We start from the raw sequence: 22,206 nt of genomic DNA on the forward strand, positions 1-22,206 counted from the left end.
ATTACATGCCATTGTTGAACAGTGGTAGAAAAATTGACCTTTGGTGGTTGTGGTGCTGGTGCCACAACACTATAAGTCCTCACCGTTACTCTGGGTGGGCACAGGAAGGGGCCCTCCTGTGAAATATTATATCAAGAATTGTAATTACATGTCCCTGTTAAACAGGGGCAGAAAAATTTGGCCTTAGGCACTGCTGCTGGTGCCACCACACTGCAACCTCTGCCATATACTCTAGTTTTATTGCAGGAATTAGCCCTGCTGCAAAGCATTGCATCAAAAATTGTACTTAAACGCCCCTGTTAAACAGGGGCAGAAAAATTGGGCCTTGGGCACTGGTGCTGGTGCCACCACACTGCAACCTCTGCCATATACTCTAGTTTTATTGCAGGAATTAGCCCTGCTGCAAAGCATTGCATCAAAAATTGTACTTAAACGCCCCTGTTAAACAGGGGCAGAAAAATTGGGCCTTAGGCACTGGTGCTGGTGCCACCACACTGCAACCTCTGCCATATACTCTAGTTTTATTGCAGGAATTAGCCCTGATGCAAAGCATTGCATCAAAAATTGTACTTAAACGCCCCTGTTAAACAGGGGCAGAAAAATTGGGCCTTAGGCACTGGTGCTGGTGCCACCACACTGCAACCTCTGCCATATACTCTAGTTTTATTGCAGGAATTAGCCCTGCTGCAAAGCATTGCATCAAAAATTGTAATTAAACGCCCCTGTTAAACAGGGGCAGAAAAATTGGGCCTTAGGCACTGGTGCTGGTGCCACCACACTGCAACCTCTCCCATATACTCTTGTTTGATTGCAGGAATTAGCCCTGCTGCAAAGCATTGCATCAAAAATTGTAATTAAACACCCCTGTTAAACAGGGGCAGAAAAATTGGGCCTTAGGCACTGGTGCTGGTGCCACCACACTGCAACCTCTCCCATATACTCTTGTTTGATTGCAGGAATTAGCCCTGCTGCAAAGCATTGCATCAAAAATTGTACTTAAACGCCCCTGTTAAACAGGGGCAGAAAAATTGGGCTGATGGCATCAACCAGAACCAGAAATGTTCTTCCAACATATCAGCGGAGGAGGAAGAGGATAGACAATCAACATAACAGGACAGTCACTCAGCATTAGCATAGGCAGTCTTGAAGGGATGTGGTATTTCAAAAAAAATTATTCGGTTACACCAGCTTCAGGTGCTTGGTAGCTGTGGGTGATCCAAGACTGATTCATCTTGATGAAGGTCAGTCGATCAACTGATTCGGTGGACAGGAGCACCCTGTGATCGGTAACAAAGCCACCAGCAGCACTGAAGGTGCGTTCCGAAAGAACGCTGGATGCAGGACAGGCCAGTAGCTCAATTGCATACTGTGCAAGCTCTGGCCAGTGATCCATCCTCAAGACCCAGTAAGCCAGAGGATTTTCGGTGGGAAAGGTGTCCAAGTCTGACCTTGCCCCTAGGTATTCCTGCACCATGTAAATCAGACGCTGGCGATGGGTGCTGGAACCGATCATACCTTGGGGCTGCGGACTAAAAAATTGTCTGAAAGCATCAGTCAGACGGCCACCTTCTCCACCGCTCCTTCTGACCGATGCCTCAGCAACACGTTGTCCAGGACCAGGAGTTTGTAACCTCCCAGTCTCTGGGAACGCGTTGCACAGACCTTTCTGCAAGGCCTCCCGGAGATATCTCATCCTCTGCTCCCTCTGCGATGGCAAGATAAGGTCGGCAACCTTACCCTTGTACCGTGGATCAAGGAGAGTGGCCAGCCAGTAATGGTCCCTCTCCTTGATCCGAAGAATACGAGGATCCTTCCGCAGGCTTTGCAGGATCAGGGAGGCCATGCAGCGTAGGTTAGCTGAGGCATTCGGTCCGGAGTCCTCTGGGTCACTAAGGACAACATGATCCGCAGCTACCTCCTCCCAGCCACGTACAAGTCCACGTTTTTCTTGGGACTGTAAATCATCCCTACAGGACTGCTGCTGCTGATGCTGATGCTGAGTGCCAGCCTCCACCTCCATGCTGACACAATCATCCTCCTCCTCCTCATCCTCTTCCTGTGTGATGGGTGGCACAGCAGGAACACTGTCTGGATAAAGGGGGCCTTGAGAGGCAAGGAAGTCCTCCTCTTCCTGCCTCTGTTCTGCCTCAAGTGCCCTGTCCATTATTCCACGCAGTGTATGCTCCAAGAGGTGGACAAGAGGTACAGTGTCACTGATGCATGCACTGTCACTGCTCACCATCCTTGTGGCCTCCTCAAACGGTGACAGGACAGTGCATGCATCCCTGATCATGCCCCACTGGCGTGGTGAGAAAAAACCAAGCTCCCCTGACCCTGTCCTGGTGCCGTAGTCACACAGGTACTCATTGATGGCCCTCTGCTGCGTGTGCAGCCCTGCAGCATGGCCAATGTTGAGTTCCATCTGGTGGGCATGTCACATATAAGGCGGTTCTTGGGCAGGTTCAACTCCTTTTGGAGCTCAGCCAGCCGAGCACAGGCATTAAATGATCAGCGGAAATGCACACAGACTTTCCTGGCCTGCTTCAGAACATCCTGTAAGCCGGGGTACCTGCCCAAGAACCGCTGCACCACCAGGTTAAGGACATGAGCTACACAGGGCACATGGGTCAGTTGTCCCTGTCGGAGGGCGGAGAGGAGGTTGGTGCCATTGTCGCAAACCACCATTCCTGGCTTAAGCTGGCGTGGCGTCAACCACCTCTCGGCCTGCCCCTGCAGAGCTGACAAAACATCCGCCCCAGTGTGGCTCCTGTCCCCCAAACAAACCAGCGCAAGCACGGCATGGCATCGTTTTGCCTGCGTACTTGCGTAGCCCCTGGAACGCCTACGAAGCACCGCTGGTTCTGAGGACAGAGCACTGGAAGAGGCCATGGAGGAAGAAGAAGAGGAGGGGGTGGAGGAGAGAGGTGTGTCACAACCAATAGTAGCATTTTGGAGGCGTGGTGGCGGAACAACCTCCAACACTACTGCACCTTGTCCTGCATCCTTCCCAGCTGCCAGAAGAGTGATCCAATGGGCCGTGAAAGACAGGTAACGTCCCTGTCCATGCCTGCTGGACCATGAGTCAGCGGTAATATGCACCTTACCGCTGACCGCCCTGTCCAGCGAGGCAAGGACATTGCCTTCCACATGCCGGTAGAGAGCCGGAATCGCCTTCCGTGAGAAAAAGTGGCGTTTGGGGACCTGCCACTGAGGAACCGCACATTGTACAAACTTACGGAAGGGGGCCGAGTCTACCAACTGAAAAGGCAGCAGTTGAAGTGCTAGCAATTTAGCCAAGCTAGCATTCAACCACTGGGCATGTGGATGGCTGGGAGTGAACTTTTTCCGCCGGTCCAGCAGCTGGGGCAGGGACATTTGCCTGCTATAATCGGACGTGGGTGTACCGCTAGCAGAGTTCCCGGAAGCACTTGGCTGTGACACACCTAATTCTACACCTTCATTCCTCTCAGAGCAGGTTTCAGAGAGGACTGAAGGTCTAGTGGGGTTGGAGATGCCAGCTGATGAGGAGCAAGGAGAGGTCCGCTTTGTTCTTTGGTGTGGGTCTTTGAGGTACGCTTGCCAACGAGCTGCATGGCAGGTCAACATATGTCTGGTCAAGCATGTGGTGCCCAAGCGACTGATGTTTTGGCCACGTGAGATACGCTTGAGACATATGTTGCAAATAGCAGCGGTGCGATCTGATACACTCGTCTCAAAAAAGGCCCACACCAAAGAACTTTTAGAATAACGCGCAGAGGCAGCGCTCTGCACAGGCAGAACTCTGCGGTGTGATTCAGTCGGTGTGCTGCCCCTAAGCTGGCCCCCGGAGGGCATCCTGCCTCGTTGGACATGTGCCTCCTCCTCCTCCTCCTCCTCCTCCTCCTCCTCCCTCCTTCCAGGCACCCACGTGGAGTCAGTGCCCTCATCATCCCCTCCCTCTTCATCGCTGTAGCAAACCTGGCAGTATGCTGCAGCTTGTGGAACATGACTGCCAGATTGCTGTGCTTCTTGAGCATCCCCTCTGTCTGCGCTCACGCTACTGCCTTCCTCTAGCTGAGTGTCATCATCAGAGCCCACAAAACACTGGGCATCCTCCTGGAGCATGTACCCAACACTGTGCTCAAAGAGTTCAGGAGACTCCTCAGGAGGACGTGGTGGGTCTAGGGAAGGAGTCACTGATGATGACATTGAGAGGAGGGAAGACGATGCGTTGGCAGCTGCTTTGCTACTACCCTGAGACTGGGTGAGAGAGGATGAGGAGGATGAAGAGGGCTTGGTCATCCACTCTACCAAGTCGTTGGCATGTTGCGGTTCAACATGTCCAGCTGCCGAAAAGAAGGACAAGCATGTCCCATGGCCACGTGCTGATGACAATGCACCGCGTCCACGACCAGCACTGTTTTCTCTAGACACAGAGCCTGCTTGCCCTCTTTTATCGGCTCGCGCCTGTCTGCCTCTCCTTGCTGGCCTTCCAGACATGGTAATGGCCTGAAGGGAGTTGGGTAAAACAGCAGTTGGGTAGTGTATATTGTGCTGGAGGCACACAACACCCACTAACTCCTGCAGATGCCTTTATTATAGAACACCAGAGATAAAGGGGTATATACAGATGTATACTGTGCTGTGCTGGAGGCACACACAACTTCCAATAACTCCTGCAGATGGCAAGTGGGCTCAAATAGAGAAGAGCTATGTAGGTGGATATAGCGGTATGTACTGGGTACAGAGCACGCAGACAGCACGCACTATCTCCTAACACTACTGACTGCAAGCTCTATTATTAAAGATAGATCACTAGCTATATAGGTGAGGTGAATATAGCGGTGTATACTGCGGTCAGGGCACGCAGACAATAACCAGAGAACACCAGAGATAAAGGGGTATATACAGATGTATACTGTGCTGTGCTGGAGGCACACACAGCTTCCAATAACTCCTGCAGATGGCAAGTGGGCTCAAATAGAGAAGAGCTATGTAGGTGGATATAGCGGTATGTACTGGATACAGAGCACGCAGACAGCACGCACTATCTCCTAACACTACTGGGTACAGAGCACGCAGACAGCACGCACTCCTAACACCACTGACTGCAAGCTCTATTATAAATGATAGATCACTACTACTAGCTACAGTGGTGTGAAAAAGTGTTTGCCCCCTTCCTCATTTCCTGTTCATTTGCATATTTGGCACACTTAAGTGTTTCGGAACATCAAACCAATTTAAACAATAGTCAAGGACAACACAAGTAAACACAAAATGCAATTTGTAAATGAAGGTGTTTATTATTAAAGGTGAAAAAAAATCCAAACCATCATGGCCCTGTGTGAAAAAGTGATTGCCCCCCTTGTTAAAACATACTATAACTGTGGTTGTCCACACCTGAGTTCAATTTCTCTAGCCGCACCCAGGCCTGATTATTGCCACACCTGTTCACAATCAAGGCATCACTTAAATAGGAGCTGCTTGACACAGTAAGGTCCACCAGAAGATCCTTAAAAGCTACACATCATGCCGAGACCCAAAGAAATTCAGGAACAATTGATAAAGAAAGTAATTGAGATCTATCAGTCTGGAAAGGGTTATAAAGCCATTTCCAAAGCTTTGGGAATCCAGCGAACCACAGTGAGAGCCATTTTCCACAAATGGCGAAGACATGGAACAGTGGTGAACCTTCCCAGGAGTGGCCGGCCGCCCAAAATTACCCCAAGAGCGCAGCGACGACTCATCCAAGAGGTCACAAAAGACGCCACAACAACGTCCAAGGAACTGCAGGCCTCACTTGCCTCAGTTAAGGTCAGCGTTCATGCCTCCACCATCAGGAAAAGACTGGGCAAAAATGGTCTGCATGGCAGAGTTCCAAGGAGAAAACCACTGCTGAGCAAAAAGAACATCAAAGCTCGTCTCAATTTCTCCACAACACATCTTGATGATCCCCAAGACTTTTGGGACAACATTCTGTGGACCGATGAGACAAATGTGGAACTCTTTGGAAGGTGTGTGTCCAAGTATATCTGGCGTAGAAGGAACACTGCATTTCATAAAAAGAACATTATACCAACAGTAAAATATGGTGGTGGTAGTGTGATGGTCTGGGGCTGTTTTGCTGCTTCAGGACCTGGAAGACTTGCCGTGATAAAAGGAACTATGAGTTCTGCTGTCTACCAAGAGATCCTGAAGGAGAATGTCCGACCATCTGTTCGTGTACTCAAGCTGAAACGAACTTGGGTTCTGCAGCAGGACAATGATCCTAAACACACCAGCAAGTCCACCACCGAATGGCTGAAGAAAAACAAAATGAAGACTTTGGAGTGGCCTAGCCAAAGTCCTGACCTGAATCCTATTGAGATGTTGTGGTATGACCTTAAAAAGGCTGTTCATGCTCGAAAACCCTCTAATGTAACTGAATTAGGACAATTCTGCAAAGATGAGTGGGCCAAAATTCCTCCAGGACGCTGTAAAAGCCTCATTGCACGTTATCGCAAACGCTTGGTTGCAGTTGTTGCTGCTAAGGGTGGCCCAACCAGTTATTAGGTTTAGGGGGCAATCACTTTTTCACACAGGGCCATGATGGTTTGGATTTTTTTCACCTTTAATAATAAACACCTTCATTTACAAATTGCATTTTGTGTTTACTTGTGTTGTCCTTGACTATTGTTTAAATTGGTTTGATGTTCCGAAACACTTAAGTGTGACAAACATGCAAAGGAACAGGAAATGAGGAAGGGGGCAAACACTTTTTCACACCACTGTATATAGGTGAGGTGAATATAGCGGTGTATACTGCGGTCAGGGCACGCAGACAATAACCAGAGAACACCAGAGATAAAGGGGTATATACAGATGTATACTGTGCTGTGCTGGAGGCACACACAACTTCCAATAACTCCTGCAGATGGCAAGTGGGCTCAAATAGAGAAGAGCTATGTAGGTGGATATAGCGGTATGTACTGGGTACAGAGCACGCAGACAGCACGCACTATCTCCTAACACTACTGGGTACAGAGCACGCAGACAGCACGCACTATCTCCTAACACTACTGACTGCAAGCTCTATTATAAAAGATAGATCACTAGCTATATAGGTGAGGTGAATATAGCGGTGTATACTGCGGTCAGGGCACGCAGACAATAACCACTACACAACAGCAAGATAGAAAATCGGCCGAAAACGATCGGTGTGGACTGTGTTGAAGGTACACAGAACACCCACTGCTTCAGACGCCAACACACTACACGAGGCCGCCGCGATGGCGGCCTTATATAGTGTGGGGCGTGCACTACACAGCCTGAGCTATGATTGGCCACAGGCATCCTGCCTGTGGCCAATCATGGCTCTCCACGCTGCTGGCGCTGCGATTGGCCAGGCATGCGGGGTCACAGTGCATGCTCGGCCAATCATGAGCCAGCAATGCACTGCGCCATCGCAGTGCATTGTGGGCCGTGAGTGCCACGCGAATTTGACGCGAACGGACCAAAATGTTCGGATTTCGCCGAATGGACGAACAGCCAATGTTCGACTCGAACGTACGTTCGACTTGAACACGAAGCTCATCCCTACTAATGATCTGTGATTGGCTATAGATACCATAGCAACCATCTGGTACAGGGTTCTGTGATTGGCCCAGGTACCATGTGATAACTGTGGGCCAATCACAGCATTGCCATACTAAGTATAGCTGTTACACATGAAATCCATTTATAACAGTTGTGTTTACATTGAAATCATGTGATCGCAGGGGGCACACCAGTATGTACATGTACGTTGCCTGGCCTGCAGCTACCACCTGCAGTAAAACTACCTAGGGTGAGCAGAGAGTGGTTAATGAAACCATAGAGGAATGTAGATTCAATATTAATCACAATGAACAACACTCTGATGACCTAGCAACAGGACTTTATTTGAGATGGTCATCATTTACTGTTCTACATCCTTGTGAAATCACAGCTGGTACATTCTGTCAATGATGTCAACTAGGATGCTCACTGTCTTGTTTGCAGAATGAAACAAACCGGTAGGTAGCTGTTATTTCGTAACAATAGTAATACGACCACTAAGAAAATGATACCTGGCTGCAGTAGCCGAAGGTTCAGACAGTGGGCAAACTAGTCAAATGCTGCCATTCAGTTTGCCTATTAGGTGAACTATGAACAAGCTGGGCTCAGATTGAACTTGTGGTCAACCCAAAACTCATCACTAATGTGAACCAACCAAACAGTATCTTCAGATGGAGTAGTCATCATGCATGTGCACTTACATAGTAGAATGTTGTAGGCAATATTAAATAATAAATACATTGCACAACAATAAATTAATGTGTCTTGGTATATAGATGATGTTTTCTTTCTCTTTTTTTCCATTCAGTCAACAGACATACTGGTGTTCTGTCAGCCAACTCGTCAGAAACTCCAACCACCTCACTTCCAGTTTCTTTAAACCATCAGTAATTGGAGATTTCAACAAACTGCTGCTTGGACACAACATTGCCAACCAAATACAGTCCAGTACAGGAAGATTTTGCTGTTTTGACATCACAGTGGCTAACAAGGACAAAGTTGCCGCTGCTTCGGAGGTGGCCATTTTTCTGGTTAGTATCAGAGTGAGGAACAATCTCCAATCATAATATTATGCAATGGACTGTAAACGGTTGTGTCCAAATATCAATTTGTTTAAATCTCCAATTACTGATGGTTTAAAGAAACCGGAAGTGAGGGGGTTGGAGTTTCTGACGAGTTGGCTAATTTGACAGAACACAGGCTAGTTTATAGAAAACAAATATTGGCATGAGATGGAAAATTTAATGTGGGTGTCACACAATGTTCAAACCATATAACAATAGTAAAGGACAGATACACTAGAACAGTGGTCTCCAAACTGCGGACTTTTGCTTGCTTTTATTTGGCCCCTGGGGCACCATTTTATTCACTAACAACCAGTAAAGGGGCACAGTTCCTCCATATGACACCAACAATGGAGCCCAATGACATTGATGGTGGGGCACAATTCATACAAATAAAACAATGGGGCACAATTCCTCCCAATGACACAAATGATGGGGCATTGCTTATTTCAACTGATGCATTTTCTACTCCTGATGGCAACAGTACGCCCCCCTAAAGCCTGAAGGACAATAAACTGGCCTTTTGTTTAGAAAGTTTGGCGACACCTGCACTAGAATATACAAAAGGAAATTAGGGCATTGGTAATGTGATAGAGAAAATTATTCAATGACACATGGAAGAGGAACTCTAGCTTTTGTAAAAAAAATCCTTTTGTTTTTATTTATTGCAGCCAGCTCTTCATTCTAATGGCGTTTCTCATGGTCTATAGTTTTCTACTCCGTAATGTAACACTCTGTTTATTAAGGGAGATAATATTTCTTTCTAAAGGCTTAGCACTGCATCTGAAAACATGTCTGAACTGTGCATGAACCTTAAAGTGCCTTAAACACTTGCCTTACCCACACTCTGGATACAAATTACAATTTCAGTTGCACATACTGTAGAAGAGCCTACATACGTCTTTCATCTTTGTCAGTCATTCTTTCCCTGCTTTCTTTCTTAAAATCATCCTTTAGGTGCTCCCAACAGCAGACTTTGACATACTGTATGTACTAATGTGCCAAATCTCAAAATATATCATAAAATATCTTTAACCAAATATTTAAAAAATTGGGACTCATTGCATGCTGTTTTAATATATATTTATTTATGATACAACATTTCTAAGGAAGAGTGTGTGTGTGTTATCCAAAGATTATTATTATTATACACGATTTATATAGCGACAACAGTTTACGCAGCGCTTTACAATGTATAGGGGTAGAGCTTACATTCTAAAGGGAGGGGGTGGTGGTGATGATGGTGTTACTTTAAAGATGATGAGGTTACTTTACTAAAACTGGAGAGTGCAAAATCGAATGCAGTTGCGCATGGTTACCAATCAGATTATAACTTCAGCTTGTTCAATTAGGCTTTGACAGGAAAAAAAAAAAAAACCCTGGAAACTGTTTGGTTTCATTTGCAGAGCTATACCAGATTTTAGTAAATCAGGCATTATATATTATAATTTGAAATGTAACCACTTCAATACAGATCACTTTCACCCCCTTCCTGCCCAGGTCAATTTTCAGCTTTCAACGCTGTCGCACTTTAAATGACAATTGCGCGATCATGCGACACTGTAGCCATATGAAATGTTTATCATTTTTTTAAGACAGATAGCACTTTCTTTTAGTGGTATTTAATCAACACTGCTTTTTTTTCTGCTAAACAAATGAAAAAAGACCGAACATTTTGAAAAAAAACTTTTTCTTTATTTCTGATATACAATTTTGCAAATAAGTGATTTTTCTTCTTCACTGATGTGTGCTGATCAGGCTGCACTGATGGGCACTGATAGACTGCATTGATGGGCATTGATGAGGCTGCACTGGTGGACACTGATCAGGTGGCAATGATGGGCACTGATGAGGTTGAACTGATAGGACGGCACTGATGGGCACCTATGGACACTGATAGGTGGCACTAATATGCTGCACTGAAGGGCATTGATGTTGCACAGATGGACACTATGTTGCACAAATGGACACTGATATTTTACACTGATGGGGCTGCACTGATCATCAGGACACTAATGATCAGTGCCCTGATTGTCATTGTAAATGTCCCCTGTAACTAGAAAGTCAGTTCCTTTCCTCAGACATAGACAGCGCTAAGGAAAGGAAATGCCGATAACTGGAATTTGTTTACATGTGATTAGCTGTGATTGGACACAGCTGATCACATGGTAAAGAGCCTATGTCATATGATCGGTGATTCGCTGCTCACCACCAATCACCGCGCTGTGTCCACCGTCTTGCCACCAATCTGCTATAGGCCAGGCGAAAAGGTGCTAATTGCACCAGAATACATTTAGGGCAGCCCATTACTAATTTATAGTTTGTATGTGTAGAAGTCTGGTGAAATTACCTCTGATGTGGTAAGTTTCTGGCACTCAGTCCTGTAGACTCCAATTGGAATATCCCCTGTTGATGAACAGAGCTTTTGATATAATCTTCCATATGTCCTGATCCACAAATCATCCTCAGTCATTCTCATCTGGAATTAGAATCAATACATTAAAAAACTGCATTATATTTGAAAACCAATAATGAACGAGCAATTTGCACACATTAATACACTTGTGGACATAAAAAAAAAGAAAGGAAAAAAACACCAGAGCCACTGGGATTTTTTTTTTAACAAGAAGCTCCATGGGTTTCTTTTGCAAATGGGTTTTTCAGAATTTCTCAGCCACAAAACAATTATTCATCAGCTTTCTGGCTTACACTTGAATCACTGCTGTTCTGGCGTCACACTTTAGGCCCTTGTCTGTAAACCCCAGACAGTCTTCTTACACAATTTACTGTATGTGCATATACCTAGCAGCTCTCTGCTACGCTGGCTCCCATCTGTCTCCTAGGTGAAACCTTCCTGACTCCTGGGCAGAGATCTCCTCTGTCTGCCAGGGTGGAGCCCTGAACCACAGTCATGTCTGTAATAAAAGTCCAGCACACTACCTACCCAATTAGTGTGCTAGTTGTTCACAAAACCTAAACCTAGGATTGGAGACTTCATCCTTCCCAAATCTCTACAAGCCTCCGAGCTTTAATTCCAAAATCTGGTTTTACCCACTGTGAAAATGAAAAAAAAAGCAAATATGAAACAAGCACCCTGAAGCCCATCAACATGTCTGGATGAGAACAACTTTAAAAATATACAAATCCTTTTTGCTCCTGGCAATGCACCTTATCCAAATGTTGATGAGAACAAGGCTCTAATTCCCACATCCCTGGACCAGTAGAACTCCCTCTGGGTTTGAGATAGTATCACATATCTTGTATATTCTTCACTGTTCACAATTATACCCCAATGTTTCTTCCAGGCTATTTAGAACCACTTAAATTTAAGGATATATAAGGATATTTAATTTGGTGTCCTTATCTGATGTTGTAAGATTTTAGTCTCTCAAGAATTTACACACTGTGCTTTCACAGCAAATCTTCAGATACCTTTACAACAAAAATGTTGTTTCCCAAGTAATCAAGGCCAAGTCCTCACTCTGTACCCTGACATACATAGATGCAGTATATGCTTAAGGGACCCCTCACCTAGGGATACTATCTCTACTATTTAATTAATATAGCTGCGTACTGCTACCTGATGGTGAAGAAAACTTAAATATAAATTTGCTGCTGCTATCACCTATGTGTTCCCACAAAAAAACTGAATCAAGTAATAAAATGTGATAGCGCTGATGGTAAACCAAATAAATAAACTAAATCATCAGTGCAGTACCCAAGGTGTTAAATTGACAGAACTTTACCACCCTAGCTTAAGATACACTCACATTTATTTAAATAATTAAAGCATATATACCAAACTCATAGAGTAAGCCACAAGGGTGGTGGCATAACTATTAGAGGTGGAGCCTGGCAGTGGAATCCTTTCGCAAAAACAAGTGAGATCCCAACGGAATTTGTATATATACATTAATTATTTCAATAAATGTGAGTGTATCTTGAGCTGGGGTGGTAAGGTTCTGTCAATTTAACACCTTGGGTACTGCAATATTACAGGCACTTTTGTTTTTTATGTCACTTTGGAACTTCCGGAGAGTAATGTGGAGCCAATTTTTAAGTACCATATTTATCAGTGTATAACACGCACCTTTTCCCCCTAAAATCAGGGGGAAATCAGGGGTGTGTGTTATACGCTGATCCCCCGCTGTTTCTATCCCCTTCTGCCACTCTCTGCGGCTTCCGGGTATTTTCGGCTATCTTTGGCCGTTCTCGCCTATTTTCGGCCACACTCGGCCGAAAATAGGCGACAATGGCAGAAAATAGGCGAGAACGGCTGAAAATAGCCGAGAATGGGCAATTGCTGCTGAAAATACCCTAAGGCCGCCGAGAACGGCCAAGAACTACCGAGCACCACCAAGATACACAGGACATCCACTCTGTATATCGGCAGCACCATTTTTAAATGGCAAACACAATAACGAGGCTGAAAATGACTGGCAAGGCTGCAATAGAAGGCTGCAAATGACTGACAAGGCTGAAAATGACTGATAAGGCTGCAATGCAAGGCTGCAATTGATACTGACAAGGCTGCTTTGATCGGCATTTAAATGTAAGTTTTTTTCCTTATACTTCCCTCTTAAAAGATTGTTTTCTTTTAAATTCCCTCCTAAACATTGCACTCAGTGACGGGAGCACTTTATAGAGTGGTGTCGAGTCTCAGTAAAACACATTGGATTAGAAAAGTCCTTTTTTGCAACTTTATAGGAAGATTTACTACATATATGTCACACATGCACTCCAATTGAATTTTGTGCACTTCATGAACTTTATTGTTATTTATATATTTTAGTTTATTTAGATTTAGTTTATTTATTTGGTTTACCAGCAGCGCTATCACTTTTTATTACTTTATTTCTACTATTTATGCCTCCATACTAAACTGACAAACCCTCATAAATATATGGTCAAATGGAAAATGGACTTGGGAGAGGACCTAGAAATGGACAAATGGTACCAAATATGGGAAACCAATGCAATTTGTTTTATTAACACCACAGCCATGGAATCGAACTACAAACTACTAATGTGGTGGTACATGGTCCCCCAAAGATCAGCTAAATTTGCTCCCACATCGTCTGCCAACTGTTTTTGTAGCTGTCAATGAACAGAAACATTATTACATATTTGATAGACCTGCCCCAAAATTAAGTACTTTTGGGCAGGAGTCTTCCACCTGGTTTACCCTACTAGAGTAAGTATATGCAAATCACCAAAGGAGGCCTTACTAATTCTACAACCCCCAACTGCATTGCTAAGCAGTTTCACCTCTTGGCATTTTTATTTATAGCAGTCAAACAATGGTGAAAGCATGATGGTCTTCCATGCCCAGGTAAAACCAAAAATTATGTGATATATTGTCTCAAGAGAACATGGCTGTGGTACTGAATTACAAGACACGAAAGATTGAAAACACTTCACCATGGATTGAACAGGTCCTGATTACGCCACCCCTGGTTTGTATCCCACATGTGCGAGTCTCACATTGGAGTTTTCCTTGGCATCCCCTTTTTCTTATTTTTTCTCTTCTTTCTTTTGCTTTCTCTCTTTGCTCTTTATCCAGGTCCCACATAAGTAAATGTTACCTACTCCAAGTTACAACTACAGCATTACTTCCATGCCATACCATGCTATACTAAAAGGAAATAAAAACACTGTTGCTGTACCTGCTTAAAATAAGTGAGCTGGAGTTATGCTTTAATGCAGTGTTTCTCAACTCCAGTCCTCAAAGTGCCCCAACAGGTAATGTTTTCAGGATTTTCCTCAGATGAAACGGCTGTGGTAATTACTAAGACAGTGAAACTGATCCAATCACCTATTCAAATTAATGTAAAGCATGAAAACATGACCCGTTGGGGCACCTTGAGGACTGGAGTTGAGAAACACTGCTTTAATGTGTTAGTCACTTATGTAATGTCAATCCAAACCTAATAGTCCAAGAACACTACCCTTTTGAGACAATACTTCTGCCTATGAGTGTCTCTGTTGATCCTCCCAAGATAAATGAGCTACTCCAACATAAGGAATGGGTTACTAGCCAGGTCACCAGGTGAACACAACTTCTGGACTAGGTCATCTTTCTTTTTGGATATAGATATACTTGAAAAAGAGGAAGGCGGTGTAATAAAATTCCATTCAAATACTGTGCTGCCACCATATTACCACAGGTACTGCTTTTTTAGAAAAAAGCCTCAATTAACTAGGAACCTCAGCAACGCTAACACCAGGGACAGGTATAAATTCCACCTCCATCACATACTATTAATCTAGTAATTTTAGAACTTAAAATGGTTCTAAAAGCACAAGTTTTTTTTTTTACATTAATGCATGCTATGTATTAAGGTAAGAAAAAATCTGCAGGCAGCTCCCCCTTAAGTCCCCCTTGTACCTACCTGAGCCCAATCTCACAATCTCGATCCAGTGATGTGTTCCTTATTGGACAGAGAGGCAGCAGTGGGAGCCATTACCTCCTGCTGCCATCCATCACAGCCAGTGAGAAGGGAGTGCAGGGTGGGACCAAGATGAACTTGTGTCGTGTCAATGGACACACAGAGCTGGCTTAGGAGTGAGCAAACACATATGCCCCCATAGTGTGTCCATGTATTGGGATAAAGGGCAGTATCAAAAAGAAAAAACAATCAATGGTTATACCTTTTCAGCACAAAGTACTGTAAATCGAACACTCCACTATCCAGTGGAAGATATACTGTATATAGCAGTGGGCTTTATGGAATGCTAAGCATGCCATGCATGAACTCATAGAATGTTCCCTATTGGCTTATAAGCATCTATGTTCACAATGCAGCAGGACAGCTGCTCAGCGTGGGACCTGGAAACAAATGGAGAGCACTGGAGTAGCGGTGTCTTAAATAGTGATTTCCAGCTTCTAGAGGTTTCCCATAGGTATGGCATATGCATACAGTAGTTACATTGATCCATGCTGGACCAATATGTAGAAATATCCATACCTGAAATGTAACTTTAGTTACTGTAAATTCATGAACAAAATGAATTATCCCAGAATATATTTGCCAAAGCTTATCTGCAACAATACATTTAGTTTCCCCTTCAGGGTAAGAAACCTTTTTTTTTTTTCCATACTGATTTCTATATACTGATTTCTATAAATTTAGTAAGTATACAGTTTAAGAAACATTCTCTCCTCTGCATTTTCTTTCAGCCACACTATACCATAGAGACGTCTGAGGATTTAGAGCTCACAAAAGACAACCTGTTGTTTCTTTCTTTCCAAGTCACAGAAGATAATCTTATAATAGCCTTTTAGCTATGTAATTTTGAACTTACAGAACAAAGAAATCCAGACCCCGGCGTGGTGTCCAGTCCCAGCAGCAGTCTTGTAATAGAGATCATATAATCTTTCACAAATGACTATGAAAAGAAAGCAAAAGTTAGTGTGTGGGCTGTAAATGTTTTGTAAAGAAAAGTGAAGCAAACTTTGTTGGAACTTTTTTTTATCTCAAAAAGCAGATATGATGTGATCCTTTCCTAGTGAAATATTAAAGACCAAAGGAGGTAAACAATGCATTTAATTCTATATAAAAAGATGAAAGTACTAAATAAGTTGAAGTCAGGTATGAATGTGAATGTAAGGAATTATGAGGTTATTATCTTGTAGAGATCAAAAACACCTTATTGAAGCATTGTACGATCGTGAAAGTTTGAAACATAATATGTGCTACTTGTGTATCTTACGTCATACGGAGCCAATTATTTCATTGTTTAGTGATCAATTACTACCTATAGCAACTGAAGTATACATAAACCTTAACAATGAATTTCTTTTATTTGCTTATTTTTTGTCTGTTCAGATGGGTGTTTACACCCCATAGTCAGTGAATAGGCCATGTCTTTAACCTCCCTGTATGATTATGTCTGATTTTTGAATGTCAATGCGGTACATTGTTTTGCATGCAAATTTGGTGTTTTATATTTTAGGCCTGTAATTCTTAGGAATAACTCACTTAAATCTGTCCAAACAAGAGTCTAGTAGATATCCCAAATATGATAAAGTTTGAAACACAAAATCATAAATTATAATATAATAAATAACGATAAATAATTATAAAAAATAATACTATAATAATAATAATAATAATAATACATTTTATACAATAATGTAATCAAATCAAAAACATTGAAATTTGTACAGTCACAGAATTGTCACTGTCGTCACTTTCAGTGTCTGATGATGAATTTCCCCACAAATCTCTATCACCACTCAATTCTGCAAGTGATTCTAATTCACTATAGCCGTTTTCTATCTGGTTTTAAACCACTTTGAGGGACGCTTTTTGGTTGCTATGGACATTCTCAAGTTTTCAGGCAGAAAGAACCGTATATAATATAAAAGTGCATGCAGGGCACTGGACAAAGCATTAGAGACCAAACTGATGTCAAATGAGTTGATACAGTAATGCAATCTACAGTGTACAGTGATTACAGTGTATTATGTGTGTTATGTGTTGTGTACATTTTTACATTTTCTGCCGGGCCCCGCCCCATGTGTCGCAACGCCCAGAGGGAACAGAAACTGGAACAGTAATACATCAGGCAGAGGACACAGCGGGATGACATCGCAGGATGCTGGGGACACGGTAAGTAACCTGTACCAGGATACTGCGATGCAATCCCGATCGTGGCTCAAGGTTACCTCTTTTGGTAATGAAAATGAACCCCGGGCCACACTCGGGAATACCGCTAGGGAGGTTAAGTAGCTGGAGCCTTCAGGTGCTACATGTAACCAGGCCATTCATTTCTATAGTAACACTGCATGCATGTAGCTGTGTGGCTCTGAATGCACACTTTCTGCATTCAGGGCTACTCCCCTGAACCCGCGTAACTGTCAGATTAGGATGAGCCACTGAGTTTCCATAGACATGAATCAGATGCCTACATGCAGCACCTGATGGTTCCTGCTGCTTAAAAAGCCAATTCCAGGACTATGGGCGTAAGCTCCTGTGTGAATGAGACCTAATATACTATTGGAAGCATGTTGTTATATATTTTTGATAAGTGTTGATCTTGTCAGAAATTCAAAGTGGTCCAATGGCCTCTGCACCTTTCCTCTATTATCTCAAAGAGACCTCCTATTTTTTTTAATCTCAGACTACAAAATGATTAGCCTTTATGTTGAAGAGATCTGAGAACAATGCCACGTACACAGGATCAGAATTTCGGCCAGCAAAAGACTGATGAGAGATTTTCATCTGAAAATGTGACCGTGTGTATTCTCCATCGGAATCTAGCTGGCCGAATTCCTGCCAGCAAAAATTTTAGAGCATGGTCTCAATTTTTCGATCGTGTGTATGCAATTCCGACGTGTAAAATGCATGCATGCTCAGATTCAACAACGAGATGAAAACTATTGGCTACTGGGTATTGAACTTCCTATTTCTAGTCCCGTTGTACGTGTTGTACGTCATCACGTTCTCAATTTTATGGTCCAGTTTATTGAGGCCCCAACTAGGAATGAAGCTCTGTTGGACCTGGTAATCTCAAACCATGCAGAGTTTATTACTAATGTCCAGATAAAGGAACACCTGGGTAGCAGTGATCATAACATGATTTCCTTTGATGTTAGTGCTAAACAAGAAATACATACGGGTAAGATAAAAACACTTAACTTCAAGAGAGCAAATTTTCCAAGGATGAGGGCTACTCTCCAGGACTTAGACTGGGAGCGAATATTTGCTTCAATGGGCACAGAACAGAAATGGGAATTCTTCAAAAAGACTGTTTGTGACCTCACTGCAAAGTATATTCCCATGGGCAATAAGTTTAAAAGGCTAAAAACAAAACCTATGTGGCTCACGGCCAAAGTTAAAAAAGCTATAAACTATAAGAAAAGAGCTTTTAAAAAATATAAAAATGAAGGATCACTAGTGTCATTTAAATGTTACAAAGAATTTAACAGAATATGTAAAAAGGAAATCAAGGATGCAAAAATTCAAAACGAACGACAGATTGCAAAAGATAGTAGGACAAACCCCAAACAATTCTTCAAATATATTAATAGTAAAAAGGTCAAGTCTGAGCATGTAGGCCCTTTACAAAATAATCTGGAGTTGGTGACTGGGGACAAAGAGAGCTCTGTGTACACAAAAGAGCATGGGGGAGAGCATGTCCATAATGGGGGTGATAGTGACACAGCCCCAAATGATCCACAATGGCTCAAAAGTGATATGGTCCAGAAATATTTAGACAGAATAAAGGTGGATAAAGCACCTGGCCCTGATGGTATCCACCCACGGATCCTAAAAGAATTGAGCTCTGTAATTTCAGAGCCATTGTATCTAATTTTTAGGGACTCATTAATGACGGGAATAGTCCCACTGGATTGGCGCAGGGCGAACGTGGTGCCTATATTTAAAAAGGGATCAAAGTATTTACCAAGTAACTATAGACCAGTTAGCTTAACTTCTATAGCTGGGAAGATACTGGAGCGTTTAATAAAAGACCACATCGACGAGTTCTTGCTGAACAAAAACACTTTAAGCAACAGACAACATGGATTCATGAAAGACAGAAGTTGTCAGACAAATCTGATTTATTTTTATGAGGAGGTAAGTAAAACCTTGGACAGAGGGGTGGCGGTGGACGTGGTATACTTGGATTTTGCAAAAGCGTTCGATACAGTTCCGCATGGACGGCTCATGTGTAAGGTAAAGTCTACAAGTTTGGAAATATCAGTTTGTAAATGGATAGAAAATTGGCTAAAAGACAGAATTCAGAGAGTAGTGGTTAATGATTCTTACTCTGAATGGTCTAAGGTTATCAGTGGTGTACCCCAAGGTTCAGTGCTGGGACCCTTACTTTTTAACATCTTTATAAATGATATTGGGTCTGGAATCAAAAGTAACATTTCTGTCTTTGCAGATGACACCAAGCTATACAGTGGAATAACGTCCTTACAGGATGTCTCCAATTTACAAGCCGACCTCAATACACTGTCTAATTGGGCGACTATGTGGCAGATGAGGTTTAATGTTGATAAATGCAAAGTTATGCACTTGCGGACTAAGAATATGCATGCATCATACATGCTAAGGGGAGTACAACTGGGGGAATCCATAGTGGAGAAGGATCTGGGGGTTTTGGTAGACCATAAGCTCAATAACAACATGCAATGCCAAGCTGCTGTTTCCAAAGCGAGCAAAGTCCTTTCTTGTATTAAGAGAGGTATGAACTCCAGAGAGAGAGATATAATTTTGCCCCTGTTCAAATCATTAGTAAGACCTCACCTGAAATATGCAGTTCAGTTTTGGGCACCAGTTCTCAAAAAGGATATCAGGGAACTGGAGAAAGTGCAGAGAAGGGCAACCAAACTGCTAAGAGGCATGGAGGAGCTCAGCTATGAGGAGAGATTAGAGGAACTAAATGTATTCACTCTTGAGAAGAGGAGAATAAGGGGGATAGGATCAACATGTTCAAATATATTAGGGGTTCATATAGTGAATTTGGTGTTGAGTTGTTCTCTGTACGGTCAACCCAGAGGACACGGGGGCACTCTTTACGTCTAGAGGAAAAGAGATTTCATCTTCAAGTACGGAAAGGTTTCTTCACAGTTAGAGCTGTGAAAATGTGGAATAGACTCCCTGCAGAGGTGGTTCTGGCCAGCTCAGTAGATTGCTTTAAGAAATGCCTGGATACTTTCCTGATGGTACATAATATAACTAGGTACTAACATAGGTAAAGTTGATCCAGGGAAAATCTGATTGCCTCTTGGGGGATCAGGAAGGAATTTTTTCCCCCTGCTGTAGCAAAGTGGAGCATGCTCCGCTGGGTTTTTTTTTTTCACCTTCCTCTGGATCAATTGTGGGCATAACATTGGGTATTTGGATTGTACAATTATTTTTTATTTTATTTATTTGTTTTTAAGGTTGAACTGGATGGACTTGTGTCTTTTTTCAACCTGACTAACTATGTAACTATGTAATGGTCGGAATTTGGTGTGACCGTGATTGTATGCAAGACAGCTTGAGCGAAATGCCATTGGAATTCCGTTGGGAAAACCAACAGAGCTTTTTCCGACCAATATTCTGATCGTGTGTACGCGGCATAAGAGTGGATCAGTAGTTTAGCTTAAGACGCTGGGACGCCATCACCACTCAGTCCATAAAAAAGTTGTGTGTTATCATCCCACAACAGGTTTAAAGATCTAAGTGCATTTCTGTCAGATCATTCCTGTACTTTTACTCTTGTAGCTTCCCTGGTGGTCTGAGTATGTCAGATTTTTAAATTTTTATAAAATTATTTATTGTAGCATTTTATATTGTAGGCCTGTAATTCTTAATAATAACACACATAAGTCTGTCCCAAGAATAGTCTAGTAGACATCCCTGGTATGATAAAGTGTGAAACACGAAATCATACATTATAATATAATAAATAACTATAAATAATTATAAAAAATAATAATATAATAATAATAACATTAATTTCCCCACGGATCACTATCGTTCAATTTTGCAAGTGTTCAAATTTACTATCGCTGTTTTCTAGCTGGTCTAAAACCACTTTTGACGTAAAGGGGCACTTTTTGGTTGCCATGGACAATCTCCAGTTTCCAGGCAGAAAGAACAGTATTTATAACCACTTCCCACCCGGCCAATGCATATATACGGCCGGGTGGGAGCCGTCTACTCCTGATAGGACGTTCAGGAACGTCCTTCAGAAGTAGCGGGATCGCGCACGCGCGTGCCCGCGCAGCGGCGCGATCCCGATGTGCTCGTGTCACCCGGACATGGCACATCTCAGATCGGCAGGAGGGCTCTGTGATTGGCCCTCCTCATCACATGACGGCCGTGTCCAATCATGGCCGTCATGTGATGTAAACAAACAGCCGGTTGCTAGGCAATCGACTCTCCTCTCCTCACACGGAAGTCTTTGCTGAGGAGAGGAGAGCAGAACGCTGCAGCCGGCTGATGATCAGTGAGTATGAGCTGTTTTTTTACAGCTTTTTACTCACTGATCATCAGTCTAGTGTCAACACACAACACACCACACAGTACAAACACAGTCCCCACATATGTCCCCAAAACACACATGTCCCCAAAACATACATGTCCCCAAATAATAAAAACACATGTCCCTAATAATAAAAACATGTCCCCCACATATGTCCCACTAAAATCACATGTCCCAATGATTATCTGCACACATATGTACGTGATCACCTGCACACATATGTACATGATCATTTGCATACATATGTCCCTGATCACACAAACCAATTATTATACACTTAACGGAATTTTTTTTACCAAAAACATGTAGCAGAATAAATTTTGGCTTAAATTTATGACAAAATTTGATTTTATTGGATTTCTTTTCAAATAGAAAAAAGAAAATATTGTTTTTTTACAAATTTCCGCTTTCCGAGTCGTGAATAAATAACACCAAAATAAAGCTCTATTTGTGCGAACAAAATGATAACAATTTCATTTGGGTACAGTGTAGCATGACCGCGCAATTGTCATTGAAAGCGCTAGAGCGATGAAAGCTGAAAATTGGGCTGGGAAGGAAGGGGGCGAAAGTGCCCTGTATTGTAGTGGATAATATAAAACTG

General features: G+C 42.9%; 1 protein-coding gene across 2 annotated transcripts in view; it reads right to left on the reverse strand.

Annotated features, from left to right (window-relative positions):
- The window catches only part of KCNT2 (potassium sodium-activated channel subfamily T member 2), a 1,477,061-nt gene that overhangs the window by 295,568 nt on the left and 1,159,287 nt on the right, over positions 1-22,206 (reverse strand). For both annotated transcript variants that reach the window (XM_077452683.1, XM_077452682.1), the window contains exons 24-25: positions 15,924-16,007; positions 10,969-11,097 (exon numbers count right to left, since the gene is read on the reverse strand). In XM_077452683.1, the coding sequence (XP_077308809.1) occupies positions 10,969-11,097; positions 15,924-16,007 (213 nt within the window). The remainder of the gene's footprint in view (positions 1-10,968; positions 11,098-15,923; positions 16,008-22,206) is intronic.

This window comes from Lithobates pipiens, unplaced genomic scaffold, assembly GCF_037356315.1.
Source record: "Lithobates pipiens isolate NorthernLeopardFrog02 unplaced genomic scaffold, aLitPip1_a1.2 Scaffold_23, whole genome shotgun sequence".
Taxonomy (NCBI): domain Eukaryota; kingdom Metazoa; phylum Chordata; class Amphibia; order Anura; family Ranidae; genus Lithobates; species Lithobates pipiens.